Source organism: Gekko japonicus, unplaced genomic scaffold (assembly GCF_001447785.1).
Source record: "Gekko japonicus isolate JY-2015 unplaced genomic scaffold, Gekko_japonicus_V1.1 scaffold292, whole genome shotgun sequence".
Taxonomy (NCBI): domain Eukaryota; kingdom Metazoa; phylum Chordata; class Lepidosauria; order Squamata; family Gekkonidae; genus Gekko; species Gekko japonicus.
The window spans coordinates 972,377-990,319 of NW_015173131.1; the positions used below are offsets into that span (position 1 = coordinate 972,377).

Consider the following 17,943-nt stretch of genomic DNA (forward strand, 5'->3'; position numbering starts at 1 on the left):
GCAAATGATTGCATCACACTTTGGGAAACTTCACCCATGATTGTTTAAAAGCATTTTATCAATAAGACAGCTTTGCACATAGCTACTTGCAATGAGCATGAATAATCTCCAGGCAAGAAAGCTTTTCTAAAAATGGAAAAGAGTGGAATCTTTCACTGTACCACAAATGACTAATGTGGTATGTGTGGGCAGGTGGCCAAGAATGTGCAGGTCTGTAACATTTGTGAACCTATTTACAAGGGTACAATCAGACACAAGCAATGCCTTACATCCCCTCTTCCTTGGCTATCTCATGTACTCCAGCTTGAGATATAGTGCTGTCTGCCAAAATAGCAAATTTTGTTGCACCTTAAAGGTGTGTGCCCTGTACCATACACTCCAGTGGTCCCTATCCATCCTAAATTACTGTACTTATTTTGTGCCTTTAGGGGATACCATTATGTAAGTGTGAATTACTGCCACTGTCATTCTTTATGGTTCCCAGCCTCCTCTGCCAGACATTATCTGCTAAATCCTAGAGGGTGTGCATGCCTGCATCTTGATTCTACTACACGTGCATGTAAGAGCAGCTGCATAAACACAAAGGGACAACCCAGCACAATGGCATTTCATATACTGCAAGCATTCAGGTACACATTTAGGACCTATTGGTAAATTATAGGGCACTTACTTGTAGCACATCTTTAACCAAAAGCGAATCAGTGTAAAAAAGGGTAGTCTGAAGCAAATGAATGTATTCCAGTCCCATATACTGCAGTCTGAAACAAGTAGTGATCCCTGGTACAGAGCAGGGGCCTTACAGATTTCATCTACGAAATGCTGGTACTTATGGCTATTTAGGGACACAAATGGAGTAACAACTACACAAACATACATGAAATGGAGCAAAGCAAGATTCCATTTCAGGCCAGAGAACAACTTGCTTCTTGTTTATCCACCTATAATTATTTTATACAGCATTTGGTTTCATATATAGCCCTAAGATATTATCAGTATTTCTAGTTCCATTACCGACATTAGGGCTTGGCTTGTGTGTAGCCCAAAACTTACACAGAAGTGTGAACCATCAGGGGTCTGCCAGCATTATACCAAGAAGTCAGCACCATTGAAACCAAAGGGATCTGCTTTCCAACTACGATCGAGCAAAGCACCCAGAGAAAACGTCTTTTTTGCCTCTTAATCAACAGATAGTCAACTAAAGATAGTCTACTTTTATCTGGAGTTACACATGATCAGATATAAAACCCAACCAATATGACAGCAGCCCGGCGTCCTTACCACCGAAACTATAAAAGCCACAAGAAGCACGTCACCTTTGGTATTAAAAGGTTACTTTCCTGGGCTGTGAAAGAAAACCAGGGGAATGGGAGGGCCAGTCTACTTCAGGAAACACTTAAAACCGCAGGCACAGAAAACCTAAGTAACATGTTCCAATTAACGCTTCTTAACGGACTCTTTGTCGCACTAGCTTTTGGTTACTTTCTCGGTCGGTGAAAGCAAAGCTTGAAGCTGTTACAATCCTTGAATCTAAATGGGCGGGAAACTTCCAAGGTCTCCGCAGCTCAGACTGAAGCGGCGCTCGAAAGGGCAATTAAAAGCGGTTTTAACCACGAATCAACTGGCTCCCATTTTCCCCGCCCCCCACTATCGCCTTTCCACGCGCCAAACGACAGTTGGCCCAGCCCTCATAGGGACTCGGTTTTTTAAAAGCCCTTTTCTGCGCACGCGCAGTACCCCCGGTCGCTGCCTAATTTCTTCCTATCGCTCGAGCGCCTCTTGTTCTTCATTGTGACGCAGGTGTCCCGCCCACTCCCCTCTTCACGCCTCTCGGGTACCCCGCCCCCTTTCTGCCCCTTTCCTCGAGCGGCGGCCGCCGCCGCTTCCTGCTGGGCGTGCGCAGATGAGCCTGGGCTTCCGTCGCGGCCCCTCCCCTCTTCTAACTCTCCGTTCCATTCTCTTTCTCGCGTGTCAGAGAGAGCGGCGGTAGCCCTGTCAGCGCGCGCAGCTCTCCTGGGCGTCAGCGGGGCTTGCAGGGGGGAGGCGCCGAGGGAGGCCCCCGCCGCAGCAGCAACCGGGCCCGTCCTCGCGCTCGCTCGGTGGACGGATCCTGCCTAGCCGGGGGAGGGGTGCCGCGTCCGAGGCGGCAAGATGAGCATCGAGATCCCGCCGGGTCTGACGGAGCTGCTGCAGGGCTACACGGTGGAGGTGTTGCGGCACCGGCCGCCGGATTTGCTGAACTTCGCCGCAGAGTACTTCAGTCGCTTGAGAGATGCCCGGGACCAGGAGCTGCGGGAGGTGGCCAGGGGCAAAGGGGTCGTCTTCGACGGGGAGCCCATGCAGACGGAGTCCAACGGCGAGGACGAGCGGAGGCAAGACGTCGACGAGGAGTCCGATTCCGACTTTGAGCGTGAGTGGTGGGGAGGGTGCCTGTCGTCGCCTGCCCCCTCTGGCCTGATATGTCTTGGAAGTATTCCCCCCCCGGGGGGGCTCCCTATGTCCTCCTTTGGAGCAGGGGGTATTTAGGGTCGCAGAACAGTTTAATGAGGATTCTTCTTTTTGGTGTTAATAGTTTTTAAAATTGTTGCTAGTACAACAGTAGGTAGAAAATAATTTCCTCTCAATCGACTAATGTAGTCAGGGGAGTATTTAAAGGGTGTCTTAGAAAGGCAGGATATAAACGAAGTAAATTGTCACTTAACATGGATTAATTGTACTTTACCCCACCCTGTAGTTAAAGGGGGGGGATTGGGTTTAATGCTTTATTAATTATTTCAGGACATGCTGTAGGCTCAATGGGATTTATAACCCCACTGCATGGGTGTGTGTAGGCGTGTGAGGTTCTTGTGGACATGGAGTAGGGGAGTGTGAGCTTGTGTATGTGACAAGAAAGAGAATGGATCTGCTCGCTTCTTTCTCTGCCCACAGGCTTATCCAGCGGATGGGCTGTCTTTCTGCGTCTGGCTTTTCTCTCCTCCCCCATTCAAAGGCTTGTGATTCTCGTTTCAGCCATGGGGAGAAGCAATCTCCCCTTCTCCCCAGTCCCTTGATAGTAGCTTTTGCGGGGTTTCCCTCATGCACTCTCATTTGAACAATTGTGAATGAAATGCCAGTTGTGGTGCAGTCTGTGTGGTCGTACCCTAGCTGGTTCTTAGTGCCATTGCTTGGGTGAGGTACATGTGAACTACAAAGCCTGTATGTGGACTGGGTTCTAATCCATGCTTTTGTAGGATCTTGATTACATACAGAAGGAAGGAGTGGCAGCTTCTGAACATATGTTCTTGGGGATGGGTAGGAATTTAGCTGAAATGGAAGAAAACTTTCCATCAGATTCCCCTGTTCTTTTGTTGAGGGTAGGCTTGAAGGGGATGTCTTTCTTTGTTTCTAGGGTGTATTTTGTAATGGTGGGGGCTTCACCTAGTCTCTGGCATTTGTGGGGGTGTAATTGGAATCTTTTAGGTGTATTTGTGGAAGAAGGTGTGAGCACAGACCTAATCCCTAGCTCCCGGAGCAAACGGGTAGTGATTCCTTTCTAAATATACAGGGAGATGGAACTGCTGGAGCACACCCTAACTTTGGAAATTAGAGGCTCTCTCCCTGCCCCCCCCATGTTGAGGCACAGTAGTGATGTACTGAAGCTGTTGGAACAACCCCCATTTTAGCAGCCTGGCCACCCTCTGAATATGCAGTGGAAGGGTGCTGTATGTTTTCTAGGAAAGGGACAACAGTAGAGCTCTTCCCTGACCCCTTTTCTTATTTATTTATTTAATTCCATTTCTACCCCGCCCTCCCCGCACGCAGGCTCAGGGCGGCTTACAAGGCACAAGTGCTATAAAACCAAATACATTAAAAACAGCATAAATTACAACTCACAAGATACATGGAGGACTAAAATTACACTTTCTCCATTACATGACAGGAAGAGGTCCGAGATTGAAATCAGAAGGGAGAGGGACGGCCTAAGCCGTGTTGTTCCAATTTCTCATAGGCCTACCCTGACAGTCCTGCTTCCGCATACATGCGGTGGTGGTAGTGGCGGCGGCGGCCTCTATTCAAAAGCCTGGCGGAAGAGCTCCGTCTTACAGGCTCTGCGGAACTGTAAAAGGTCCCGCAGAGCCCTGATCTCCTCTGGGAGCTCATTCCACCAGATAGGGGCCGCCACCGAAAAGGACCTGGCCCTTGTGGTAGCTAGCCTGGCCCCTTTTGGGCTGTGACCCCGACCGAAGTGCTCTTTGGGGCCTATATGGGGAAAGGCGGTCCCTCAGGTATGTAAACTGTACATACAAAAAATTATAGTTTGTTGGTTGTGTGTGTTTATAATACTTGTGAGACATTTTTCTGTCTATCCGAAATGTTGTACCTTTAAGAAAATTTAATATAGTATATGTTATAGAAGGACTGTGTTTGAGCCCTTACAGGGAGAGGTTACTCTCCAGGGAGTTTTTTGAGCCTTATATCCTTGGGATTAAGGCCATTCATTCAGTTTCGAAGTACTTGTGATAAAAGGCATTCCAAGGCTTCACTCTTTTCTGTCTGTGCATCACATTTTTTTTTAACCCTGCCCTTCCTCCGGTGACCTCAGGGTGGTGTATATGGTGCTTCCTCTTTCCACTTTATCCTCATAACAACCATGTGTGGTAGGCTAGGCTGAGAGAAAGAAACTGACCCGGAGTCATCTAGAGGATTTGGGGATTTGGACCCCCAGATCCTAGTCTGACACCCTATAACCAGAAAACTACACTGGATCTCATATCTTTTCCCCATAGCTGATGTGTGTGTGCATGGCCAGTTGATGTATTCTTTCATTTCAGGTCATGAAAAATTGGCAGGAAAGCGGCACTTTTCAGGGGAAGTGTAATTCTGATGTGTCAAATGCCAAGGTTACATATGTGTTTAGTTCCACAGTGAAAAATAAGAGAACATAAGAGAAGCCAGTGTTGGATCAGGCCAATGGCCCATCCAGTCCAACACTCTGTCACACAGTGGCCAAAAATACCAGGTGCCATCAGGTGGTCCAGCAGTGGGGCCAGGACACTAGAAGCCCCTCCACTGTTGCCCCCCCCCAGCTCCAAAAATATTGTTCAGCACTTGCCCCAGACTGAGAGTTCCTATCTATACCTTGTGGCTGATAGCCACTGATGGACCTCTGCTCCATGTGTTTATCCAAGGAGGACGCACTAGTGAACAAGAGCTGTTGTGTTGTATGATATCAAGGAGTATATGCATAAGATGAACAGAAGTATGGACATGAGTGGGATGGTAGGGTTCTTAGGCAAATTCTGAGTTAAGTTATAGAGAAATTGATTAGGTGTTACCAGAATCTGCAGTGATGGTGGAAATGCACAACCACTTCTGATATTGGAGGCTTGAAACAGGGTGGGATCCCCGGGTGGGATCCCCCCCCCCTTAGTGTTGCTGTTTGTTCGTTTTTTAATTGAGAGTGAATTAAATTGAGAGGGAGAAACAGGGAGGTTATGTAGGATTAAACTGAATGCAGGTTAAAGAATCTCTGTAAAGAATTGTCGTTAGGAGCTGCCCTACCACTCAAGAAGGAAGCACAAGATGAGTGCTGAGATGGCTGCTCTCAGATGATACATTTGCATTTCTTCAGGAAGTCCAGGTTGTGCTTTCACTTCCCACATCCCTTCTGTAGCCCTTTTAGATAAAGATGATGGTAGAGGAATTGAAAAGCAACATTCTCTGGTATTTATTAGCTGCTTCAGTCATTGAGAATGGAGATGCAGCAAGTTTGTTCCTTTTCAAGTATAGAGAAAAGAAATGTAACTTTTGTAGCTGTCTGGTCCAGTTGTAGCCGTAAAAAGACAGCAAATATTCAGGCACCTAGTAAAAAAACAACAACTTTCTGACTGGCTTCATAATACACTCCTAGTGATAGGCAATAATAAATAAGAATAGGTTCCTTGATATTGTGTGGATATGTATTTAGTATAATCTGTGGTGGCTCAGAGGTTAAGATGCTGAGCTGCAGACTGAAAGTAACTGCTAAAATGGCATTGTTGCTGCCTGATTTGAATTTTCAAAGCAAAAATGGTATTCTCCCCCCCATGCTTAAATGTAGTGACCATGGTAGTTTATGTTTATGACTCCATTTATTTGTTAGCAGTTTTCACTAGTCAGTGATTCATGTGCTGGTTGACCAACCTGCAGATTTCTGTACACCTTTTGAATATAGGTCTTTTAGATACAGGTAGTTTTGAATAGACATGTATTAGATATAGGTCATTAATCTAGAATGTATTGATGGGAAACGAGCACTGAAATAAGCAGAGATTAATTTTGACTTGCTTGCTTGCGGTGCGTACATTGAAATGAAATTTAATACTGCAAGAACAAAAGTGGTGAATGCTGTCTGGAAGGAATGCATTATTGTAGGAGCAAAATGAAAGTGTAAACTTCACACCTCCTACAGCTTTCTGAGCAATAATGCGAGTGACCAAATTGATCACTTTCATTACTTTTTAGAGACTTCTAGTGTGGTGTGAAATTTACTCTTTCATTCTGCCCCTTCAGTAACTCATTCCTTCAAGACAGGATTCTCCACTTTTGAACTTGGATTATTGCTATTTTGTGTTTCATACAAAGGCTGATTCTGTGGGGTAAAAGAACAAAGTTTGAGTCCAGTGGCTCTGCTGCTTCAGACCAACACAGCTACCCACCTGAATCTGTCTTTTGTGGGGTTATCACTGTGAAACAACTCCAAGTTACTGTTCCTTTGCAAAAGGATTCACCACTAGTGTTCTTATTGAGCAATAGATGTTACATTTAGCGGTACTGTTCTCTCCAGTGCTCCCGCTAAACTGTGGAGCCTTGTGAGCAAAAATTCTACTTTGTGAGCTACTGGCATTAAAGTTGTGAGCGAGCCATTTGGCTACTGCATAAATCAGTTTGCTCTGGAGCCATCCTTCCTGAGCTAAGACAAAAATGTGTGAGCTAACTCTAACTCACACTAACTACGCTTAGAGGGAACACTCCCATGCCTGAAGTTTGGAGTACTGGTGGGTCAGGCTAGAATCTTGCAGGATAAGTGACAAACTGGAGAGCCAGTTTAGTGTAGTGGTTAAGAGTGCGGACTCTAATCTGTAGAACCGGGTTTGATTCCCCACTCCTTCACATGCAGCTGCTGGTGTAACCTTGGGTCAGTTATAAGTTCTTTCACAGCTGTTCTCTCAAGGGCAGTTCTCGAGAGAGCTCTCTCAGCCCCACCTACCTCACAGGGTGTCTGTTGTGGGAAGGGGAAGGGAAAGGGATTGTAAACCGCTCTGAGACTCCTTCAGGTAGTGAAGGCTGCAGTATAAATCCAATCTCTTCTTCTCTTTTTCTTCTAAACATGAACACCCAGATTATTGAAGGTGAAATCTAAAATAGTACAGAGAACAGGGGGGAAATATTGCCATTGTGTGATGTGGTGCATTGGCAATGCATACAAGGGTTTGACTCCACAGCATAGGTTTTGGAAGTTTAATCCAGAGGCTGTTGCAATTTGCAATTATGAACTATGGAATTCATCAGGTAGAAGAAGGCTACCCAAATTGCCTGTGATGCAGGTTGAGATCATCTTGATGTTCTTTGGTTCGCCATGCCAAGGAAACAAATTCTTTGCTCACAATTAATTTTAAGAAATTCTGTTCTTCTTGTAGTATTTGACTGCTTGGTATGTTTTGACAATACTAATAGAATGCAGAAGAAGGAGGGAGTCTTTTTATCATGGTGTTGTCTTAGAAGTCTTGTCTGCCAACATTTTCACGGCACGTCTATGCTTCTTACAGCCTTTCCTGTTCCCGTATAGAACTTTTAAAGAGGAAAACATAACAGATTTTACAAGAGCAAGTTATGCAGCTCAATACAGGCAGTGAACATAAAGAGTACACAGAGATAAAATTTTGAGATGATTTAGGATTGATATTGGGATCTTTACTATATTATGGCTTAAATATACTAGACATACTTATTGAAGAACCAGTTTCAAAGTGAGCATTTGTTACTACTGGGGGGAAAAAAGCATCACTGCCTTCTGCTTGCTTTTTCCTTCCATGTAAAAGGTAAAGGTTCCCTTGCTCGAAAGCCAGTCAAATCCGACTCTAGGGTTGCGGTGCTCATCTCTGTTTCAAAGCCAAAGAGCTAGTGCTGTCCGAAGACATTTCTGTGGCCATGTGGCCGGCATGACTAAACACGAAGGCACACAGAACGCTGTTACCTTCCCACTGAAGTGGTACCTATTTATCTACTTGCAATTTCTTGCTTTCGAACTGCTAGGTTGGCAGGAGCTGGAACTAGAGAGACGGGAGCTCACTCCATCATGCGGCACACTCGGGTCTCGAACTGCTGAACTACCGACCTTCCACAGCCTGCAGTTCAGCGTCTTAACCACCTGAGCCACCGCAGCTCCCCTTCCTTCCATGAGTGTCATATTAATCCAAGCACAGCATAGTTCTGGTTACTCATCCTATAAAATATGAAGTTGTAGTATTCTGAGTATACCTCTTAGCCTGTTTTCATTGTGCATTGCCTCGGGCATGACTTTAGTAGAAAGGTGCATCATAAATGCAATAAATAAACATATATCTTCTCCGAAGAACAGTGGGTACATAGTTTTTAGGATTAGCAAAATGGCTTATCCTGTCCTCAGTGATCAGTTTGCTATCATCCATTAAAGTAAAATATTAAAGCCAAGTGTTTCATAGGCAGGATTAATTGCTGCCTGTCATATTGCTGCTCAGCTTATCACGACACAGCCCAGCCGTGTTTGGGCACTTGACTGTTTTTAAAGCAACCATAATTGGATGTGTGCAGCTGATGCCTTGAATTGGTTTCCTGAGCATTCTAGTGCGCAAGAAATCAATTCCAAGTGCTTGCTTCTGAAATGAGCATGTGTTGTGCTGCTGCTCTGGAAACTTGGTCTACACTGGGAAAAGATGAGTGGAAACATTAAGACATGGTTCTTCTGCCATGGGTTTCTGTGCTTAGTGAAAACATTTTAAACCGCACCCTACAACCCGTATAACAAAAACTTCTGAATGTTTAATTATAACTTTGTGGCAAAGGTGCCATTAAGGCTGTATATATTTTTTCCCCTTTGGCAGTGTCATGAGAATAGCTTGCATATTTTATAATTGTTCTTGAGAGAGAAGCGCATTCTCGTGGGATAAACTGCTCTAAGTATTGCTGAACATTTGCCTCCTGTCCTTTAGCATAGGAAGTGTTCTTCTTACGGGGCGCTTCAATATACCGAAATTTAAAACTGCACTTGAAATTCAGAGCTCTAACTTCCTGTATAAATAGCCAGCCGGCCTCATATTTGGCTGTCTCTGACTTCCCCTCAGCCCAACATATCAGATATCCTACAGCAGCTGGGTGAAATGGAGGTAGCAGTGGAGGTATTTAGAGTAAAAAGTTATGTCTGCAAAACTTCAGAGAGCCATGAGGAAGCAGAAATTTAGTTTTTACCTTTCTGGCATTCCCTCTGAAGATGTAGAACAAGTAACCTCTGCTGACTTCATCCTGGGATTTAGTATTGTATACGGGGGATTTACTAAAGATTATTTAAAATTTCACACTGTGCATGATTCATACTGTCAACAAGGATGCTATGATTTCATTATGCTAAATGTGTGCTTTAATGCAAACACCAAGATTACCTGTTGTCTACATTGTGAATCCTGGAGGAATCAAGGACATGTTTTGTGATTCCCAGAGTTAAATTCCTGAATTTGACAAGTTAATCCAGTATCTTTTGATCTCATACTGCTTGGATGATGTATTAGATGTCCCTATAAATTGCTCATCTGATATAAGATTAGGTGTTCCCGGTCAGTCCATGCCATTGGTTTGTGTGTGTCTCTTGTACAAGCCTGCCTATATCTGACTTGGTTTTTCTCCCCCCCCCCCCCCAAAATTAGCAAGCCTGGATTGAGGGTTGATATTATGTTTTTACCTCAATTCCTACTTGATTATTTTTATTTTACAAAACTTGTTACCCTGCCTTTCTGTTACCCTATTATAGATATACATGATAAAATCCCATCTTAAAAATGTGACTTTTGGTTTATTCGACTATAGTCGATTGTTTGTAATGCTATTTCTTTGTATTTAATAAAGTGTTGGAAAAATAACAAAGAGATCAAAACTAACAAACAAAAATCATTAAAACCTGCTCATCAAGCAGTAGACTTGGGTCCAAGAGCACCCCCAGACTACCAGCTTGTTCCTTCAAGGGGCGTGCAACCCCATCCAGAACAGGTGACACCTTAAATCCTGTGTCAGACCTTCTGCTCACCTGTAGCACTTCAGTCTTGTTGGGACTGAGCTTCAGTCTATTAGTCTGCATCCACTCCCAAAACTGCCTCCAGGGTTTCTACAGCTTCACTGGGATCAGCTGGAAGCATGAGATAGGGCTGAGTGTCACCCTTACATTGGTGACAGCCCAGCCCCAAATCTCACCCAGCAGTTTCATACAGATGTTAGAGTATAGGGGACAAGTTGGAGCCTTGTGGGATCCTAAAGGCCAAGGGGCTGAGCACCAGGCCCCGAATGCTGTTATTATATTAGCTCTCTAAAGCTAGTGCCGTGTAATGGCTTGAACATTGCCTTAGACCAAAAAGATCCTAGTTCAAGTTCTCTATGAGCCATGAAAGTTATTGGGTGACCTTTGGGTAGTCATAATGTTTCTGCATACTCCAGCGCACAGGGTTAATGTTTTAAAATGGGGAAATCCTACTGCATCCTGCTTTAAGTTTCTTTGAAGAAGAGTGGTATGCATCCGTGATTAGAAAACAAATAGATTTCGGAGGGTATGTTAGTCTTCTGTTTGTATTGTATTGTATTATACCTCGTCCTGTGTTTAAACCTTCAGTGATACAGAAAGAACTGTGATTGTGGATTGGATCCATTTAGTTTTCTGCAGGTGCAAGAGGGAGGGGACAGTCTTGCCCATCTCCACTTCTCACTGCAACCCCCTTTTCTTCAGTGGCTTAATGTCCACACAGCTTCCTTCATTTACAGTATATTTTGGGGAATGTCAAAAGAGGCTGGGGGAGGGGAGGTGTGCAACAATCTGCTGCTTCAGTGGAACATTGGTAGGATCAGGTACTCATTTGCATATTAAGCGACACACCCCTAATGTAGCCAATCCTCCAAGAGCTTACAGTAGCTCCTGTAAGAAGAGCTCTGTGAGCTCTTGAAGGATTGGCTACATTAGGGGTGTGTGGCCTAATATGCAAAGGAATACCTGCTACAAAAAGAGCCCTAAGGTCCAGCCCATAATTAACCTTCATTCGGGTAAAATTGCAGGTAGGTTTCCATTCTCAGTTGGCTTTAAATCAAGTCATTTTCAAATGGTGTAAAGTAGAATCCAGTTCCAAGTTTATAGAGCACTCTAAGAGCACTTTTCCTGGGAGTAAGCTTTTTGGGACCTAGTTGCTGCTGCATGCTACTTTCTTCGTCCTCGATATAAAACACAGGAATCTCATCAGTTAGTAGAGTACAAATTTATATTTCATTTTTCAATTTATAAATATAGCATTACTGAGAAACAGGCTGTATTTCATAGCTATTTTGCAGATTCTGCAGGGCAAACTCAAATTTACCATTGAACCTCTGAGCTCACCTTTCCTCTCCCTTTTGGCCTTGCAACCTGTCTTCTAGAGGGTTGTGATCCACTTTTGGCTCCTCCTGACCCACAGTTTGAGAACCACCACCCTAAGCGAATGACCATCATAGAGTTCTTTGTGATTAAAATGTATATTTAAAAGGGTTAATAAAAGATAAAAAGGAGAATTGTGATGTGGTGTCCTGAGCTGTGAGATATTACTGCCTTTGATGGGTTATTTCAGAATTATCTAAGGGTGTCCAGTTGACTTACCAAATATTGTTCAAGTATAGGACACATCGAGTGAATTAGTAATTTCATGACCATGTCTTTCAAAAATGGAATTTTCTGTTCTGTTTTATGTTTTCAGTACTTCATATACAACCTTTCCTAATACATTTAGCTCATTTTGTTTAATAGCAAATACATTTTCAAATATTCATAGCTGTCATGCATGTGGTAAATTTGGTTGCAATCAAAATAATTGGCTGTGCCAACAAGTTACTTGCTTTGAAGTTTTCAAAATTTACAACTTTAATACTAGACATATCATGATATATTCCAGACTCTCAAAAGCCATAACTGAAGCCCTCCCCTAAGGCTGCATTAACATGAACAAAAGCAAGCAGCCTTTAAATGTTCTTCTGTGGGAATTATTAGAGTCCATGCTATGTCTTATCCCCCCCCCCCTCCATTCTTTATGTTTATAGTACCTTTCTCAATTTCCTCATTATCTTATTTTGTGACATCCTGAGACAGTATGTTGTAATGTGTAATCTCTCCCAGGAGCAAGAACCAAACTGGTTTTTGCTAAACTGAAATACCCCGTGTGTTACTTGAGAAGGATTTGGTTGAAACTGGGGGTTTAGCAAAGCGGCCTTAATTTCATTAATATTGCCTGAGGCAAATGAAATCTAGAGACTATTATCTATTTAATATAGATAAATATAGACATGCTTCTTGAGATGATAATATGACTTAGTACAAATTCAGAATTTTATGTGGATAATCTCAGGTCTCCCCATGTGTTCAACTCTTCATTAGTTTTCTTTCCTTGGTGCTTCTTGGTACCAGGTTGATCCTGGTATTCTTTCCTTCTGACTAGTGATTTATTTTTGTTCTGTCTTCTACTTTGAGTTTTGAATATGAAATCAGCAGGCCATTTTAAGCAGCCTCGTAAGTTAACATTGATGACTTTTGCTTCCTGTCTGCCTGACCGGCAAGCTCTTATTATTGTATATAGACATTTTAATATTTTTTCTTTGTTTCACGATTTCATATAGTTTTTTCCAAAGTGAAGAGTATCAAGCCGTGGACAGTGAAACCAAAGTTAAGGGTTGTCAGGGCAGAACCACTGAGGATTTATTCTAAGGAATTTTCTGTATTTTGTAATGTAAAAAAATGGTAACTAGAATGCTAGATGGTACTAAAGGAAAAGAGACTGACTTGTCTTTGTACGGAAACAGGACTGAGTGAAAGTCTGGGTTCAAATGTAATGCTTGTATATCTACACCCTGTGTTGTACCTTGGCTTATTGATCAAGGTTCATGCTGAAATGGGTAAAACGTAGCCTTCCTTTGAACCCTGTCTTAACAGCCCGGCATATCTTTTAGAGTTAAGCATGTAGATAAAAGTTGTGACACAGCTTGATACAGGCTTCTGGGATAGTACCATTTGTGTTCTCAGAGACTTTGTCATATGTCTGAAAAAGTTGGATCACAGAAGCTTATATCATAAACTTCAGCCTTTCCTGTGTCACAAAACTCTTTTAGGGACATTTTGGGCTGTATTTAGTGGCGTTTATAATTTTTGCATCGTGTCAAGTGGACAGTGAATTATGAGGGCCTCTTTTCTTGGTTGGTATATCCTCTTTCCCCCTCTTCTGATATTTTCTGGATTCTCAAGACTGCTTTACCATGGGGCTGTTGTAGCTGGAAGTTGCACATTGATCTTCTGGTAACAGCCATAGGTTAAGATGAATATGAATGTGGATCTGTATAAAATTGGGGTTTAAAGTTGACTATGTATAATGTGCAGCTTGAAAAAGAAGTCTATCTTGTGAACTCACTTTCGTGACATTTTGTTGGCCCAGACTTAGTAACAGCATTAATCAGATCTTGGAGTATAAAGGATTCCTCGGGCATGCAATGTACCAAGCTGTTTTTGCATGTCTGCATTTTGCCCTAACTGCTAATCTTCTTTGGAACAACTGGCCTCAATGCTTTATGCAAGGTAATATGCTGTCTTGCTAAAATACAGAGTGGCTTAATCACCAAGAAGTAATTGGTGTTAGCTGGGAAAATGTAAAAAGTCACCTGCTTGATACCAGTTGACTAAGTCTTACATTGTCTGCGTGGGAGTCAGAGCAGCTGTTAACAGCATCTCAGGGGCAGGAGAAGAGCATAATAAGCATTATCTGCACAGGTAAATTACGATTTCTTCAGAATATGTTAGCAGATCCACTCCGTGGGCCAGCAGTTTGGCAGTCTTGTAGTCTGATATGTTGATGCTAAGTGTCTTCAAGTGGCATGGGGTATCTACATCTTAGGTGGGTCCTAATATTCTCTTCAAAGGGGTATTGAGAAGTTGTCTTGTAAGGTCGAACTAAGCATTGTATGTTCAGGAGTAGCCAGCCAGGTGCTCACAACAAGCAGGACATGACAAAGATAGCAGGCTCCTGTGATTTGTATTTAGCATCTGGCAGTCAGAGCTATATTTCCTCTGACCGTAGTTCCATTTTTAGCAATCCAGATTATCACTGGTAGACTTATTGTAAAAAATTTGTCTAAGCCCTTCCTGTAAAGTTGGCAAAATTAGTGACATCTTGTGGCTATGAATTCCATTATGCCTCTTTGTAAAGTACTTTCTCTTAATACCAAATATTCTGATAGAAAATATTACCCATCTCCATGTTGTTCATCATTTTGTAAACTACTGCCATGTTCTTTAGCTGGCCACAAATAAAAACTACGGCTTGAATCCCATCATGTGGCAGTGGAAGAGAAGCTCTTCTGAATGTCATTCCATTTGTGCAAGAGTTATCAGTGTTGGTGTGCACAAAAAAATCAAAAGGCAAAACACTGTTCATTTGATGCAGTCATAGCAGCCCAGTTTGGAAGTGTAGTATGATTTGATCAGAGGGTCATTGTTGGGGGTGGGAGGTCTAGTTCTTGCACTAGTGGAAATGCAAAACTGGATACAGGAAAGCAGTCTTAGTGCAAGGGCTTCTTGTGGTGAGTTCTGTGTGCATCTGCTTGCAGAAGAGCTCTTGTGTAGTTGGAAATGTTCCATTGGATCCAACTCAATAGAATGAATATCCATATTCACATGTATGCACACATTTTATGTTAGTGTTTTGTAAGTGGAAGCGTATCCCTCCATTCCTAAATAGATCCCATTTTCTGAAATTTGTATCATGTGATGTTTTGTAAACTCATGGGGTGGTCTTCTAAAATGTCTTAATTTTAGTGTGGTTATACAATGTTATGGTAACATTTTATTCTTTTGATATAACATGAACAGATTATTTGAGTTATCTCTGTAGATTCTTACAGTGTAATTCTTTGCAGAGCTACTAGAATTTAAGCTCATTGAAATCAATCGGTTTAGACTGGAGTAACTCTGCATAGGATTGTACTTTAAGTCACCCATTATGAAACACTGGCTGAGGTTAAATGTGTTGCTGGTATTAGAACTTTGCTTGAGTTGCATTTCTTGAGTTTAAGCTGCCTTTATTAGTCTGCTTATTCCATCTGGTTTGCTAGAGCCACAGCTTGAATTTCTGGGCAGAACTGCTTCTCTGGAGTGCATAAGTAAGGATACCTTACACATTTGTTCTACTCAGTTCAGTGGGGTTAAATGAGCCACTAGCCTCCTGTTCCAAGAAGCAGAACAAGCTTTCTTTTCCTTTGGGAGAGTGCTAGGATCTCATCCTGAGCATTGCCTTCACTTATGCTGTGCTGGGGACCAGTAGGTTAAAGCTACTGCTTTAGCAATTTATAAACAGATTGTGATTGTGATATCACATGGAAGCAAGGAGGTATGCCATACAACTGAATTTTTGAAGCTGACAGTTTTTGCTCATCTTTACCTAGAGGAAATCACTGGTTACTCTTGCATGGAAATAGCTATTAGACACAGTCAGGGGTCGTTTCGTAGAAAAAGAGCTAGGGGAACTCATTAGCATAACTCATTAGCATATGCCACACCCCCTGACATCACCGGAAGTGTGTCATAAGGCCACACCCCATGACATCACCGGAAGTGTGTCATAAGGCCACACACCCCACCCCCAACGGTCCCGGCCGCTGCCTCCGGCCTTGCAGCTCCACTGCCGAGCCCCATGAGGGGCCCGGCGGTGGATCTGCAAGGCCGGCGGGAGTGCAAGGAAGCCCCGCGAAGGCCCTCCCTGGCCCGAGGCAGGCAGGGGTGGGGAGAGGCAGGGAGGAAGCAACTTACCCTCCCTCTTCTCCTGCCTCCTCCTGGCTGAATGAGGGCCGGAAGTGGGGCGGCCGGAAGCAGGGGGGAATTGCGATCCCCCACGATCCCCCCGAAATGACCTCTGGACACAGTTCAGATTGCTTGGAATCCTTTTCGCATGTTAATAATTGTGGTTTTTGCTATCACTCCTAACCTCATGAGATTTGAGATTGAGTGTGATGATGATTCAGAGGATGTTTGGAATGCGGAATGGTGTTTTTACTCTGTTGATATTAGTTTTCCTGAGGCATTTAACTGGTGGATTGGATTAATTCGGTGATGGTTTTATTGGTAGGTCATCTCCTCTAGTCATACCTTAAGCTGCCTCTGGATCCATGATTGGCTGAGTGAGCAGAATAATATTTAAAATAAATGCTAAGCAGGGAACTTATCAGCAATACATGGTGTGTTTAAGAAGCAACTTGCAAAGTGATGCAGGGTGTGAAGGTTCCAGGCAGAAGGTATACAAAAGGCCCATTGTATATGCAAATCTTCCACAAGCCTGTCTCCAGATCTAGGTCAGTATTTTTATTTATACTGAAGAACAGAGTCTTGTTAATATATGCTAACTTTAAAGACATTGAAATAGTGCATAATACATAAAATTGCTTGGACTGTTTTAACCTGTTCTGTTCCAAGGGTTTATGGCTGTTGGATCCCCAAGCATCGAGAATAAATCCACGTTTTCAAGAAAAGCAAGATTTATTTCAAAGCATTGGAAAGACACTCAAACACGTTCTTTGTTAGAACTGACTACAAACGGTTAGGGCAAGCATAATAAAGGGATTTGAAACAGATACAGAACCAAGGTCACTTTCCCGCTGGCGGGTGAAAGGAAACGGTTGCGCGCTCATTCCCTAAGAACCAGGCTATCTCCAGACATAACACAGGTGCAGTTCTCAGGCTCTAAAAGCAACAAGCTGGCAATGAAGCGAACTCCCCCAATACGTCCTCCAGTTGTTTGGCTTAGGCATTATAGCAGAGTAAAATAATAGCACACAGGCAAGGGGGGGGTAGCAACTGTACAGAAGAACCAGCAACACAGAACACCATGGCAGCTTGCTGACATACTGCCCCCTCAAAAATACACATTAACCACCGTCTCCCGGGCTGGGTGGGAGAACTCCCGGTTTGGGCGGGAGACCTCCCGGTTTGGCCGGGAACTTCATGTGGAACTCACGAAGCAGATAAGGGGCCCGAATATCACCTTCTTCCACCCATTCGCGGTGCTGGGGTCCGAAGTCCACCCATTCGATGAGATACCAGAGCTTACCACGCTTAAGTTTGGAATCAAGCACATCAGCGATTTCAAAATGTTCATCCCCTTCAAGTATAATAGGAGGAGGGGGAGTGACCGAAGGCCGCCATGGAGAGGAGCCAGGATCTTTTTTCAACAGACTCATGTGAAAAACAGAATGCAAAGCACGGAGGTTTTTAGGCAATTCAACATCAACAGCAACATTGTTAAGTATCTTACGGACCTTGAAAGGACCAATAAACTTCCAACCCAGTTTTTTACTAGGGCGAGTAGGTTTTTAGGCAATTCAACATCAACAGCAACATTGTTAATTATCTTACGGACCCTGAAAGGTCCAATAAACTTCCAACCCAATTTCTTACTAGGGCGTAGCATTTTGATGTTCTTTGTAGACACATAGACAAGGTCCCCAGGTTTTAAATCCAATCCCACCACCCGACCCTTAAAAAGGGGGGGCTATCATAGCCCAAGACAGCTCTGTAAGGGGACATCCCAGTAGAGCTATGTAATGTATTGTTGTAACAATATTCAGCAAGAGGCAACAAGTCGCACCAATCAGTTTGTTGGTAGTTAGTAAAACAACGAAGATATTGCTCAAGTGTTT

The 17,943-nt window shown here is 43.3% G+C and overlaps 1 protein-coding gene across 1 annotated transcript in view; it reads left to right on the forward strand.

Annotated features, from left to right (window-relative positions):
• The first annotated feature begins 1,926 nt into the window (after window positions 1-1,926).
• Window positions 1,927-17,943, forward strand: part of PRKAR2A (protein kinase, cAMP-dependent, regulatory subunit type II alpha) — a 142,868-nt gene continuing 126,851 nt past the window's right edge. Inside the window, exon 1 of the mRNA XM_015422148.1 lies at window positions 1,927-2,407. Coding sequence (XP_015277634.1) covers window positions 2,149-2,407 — 259 coding nt within the window. The 5' untranslated portion in view covers window positions 1,927-2,148. The remainder of the gene's footprint in view (window positions 2,408-17,943) is intronic.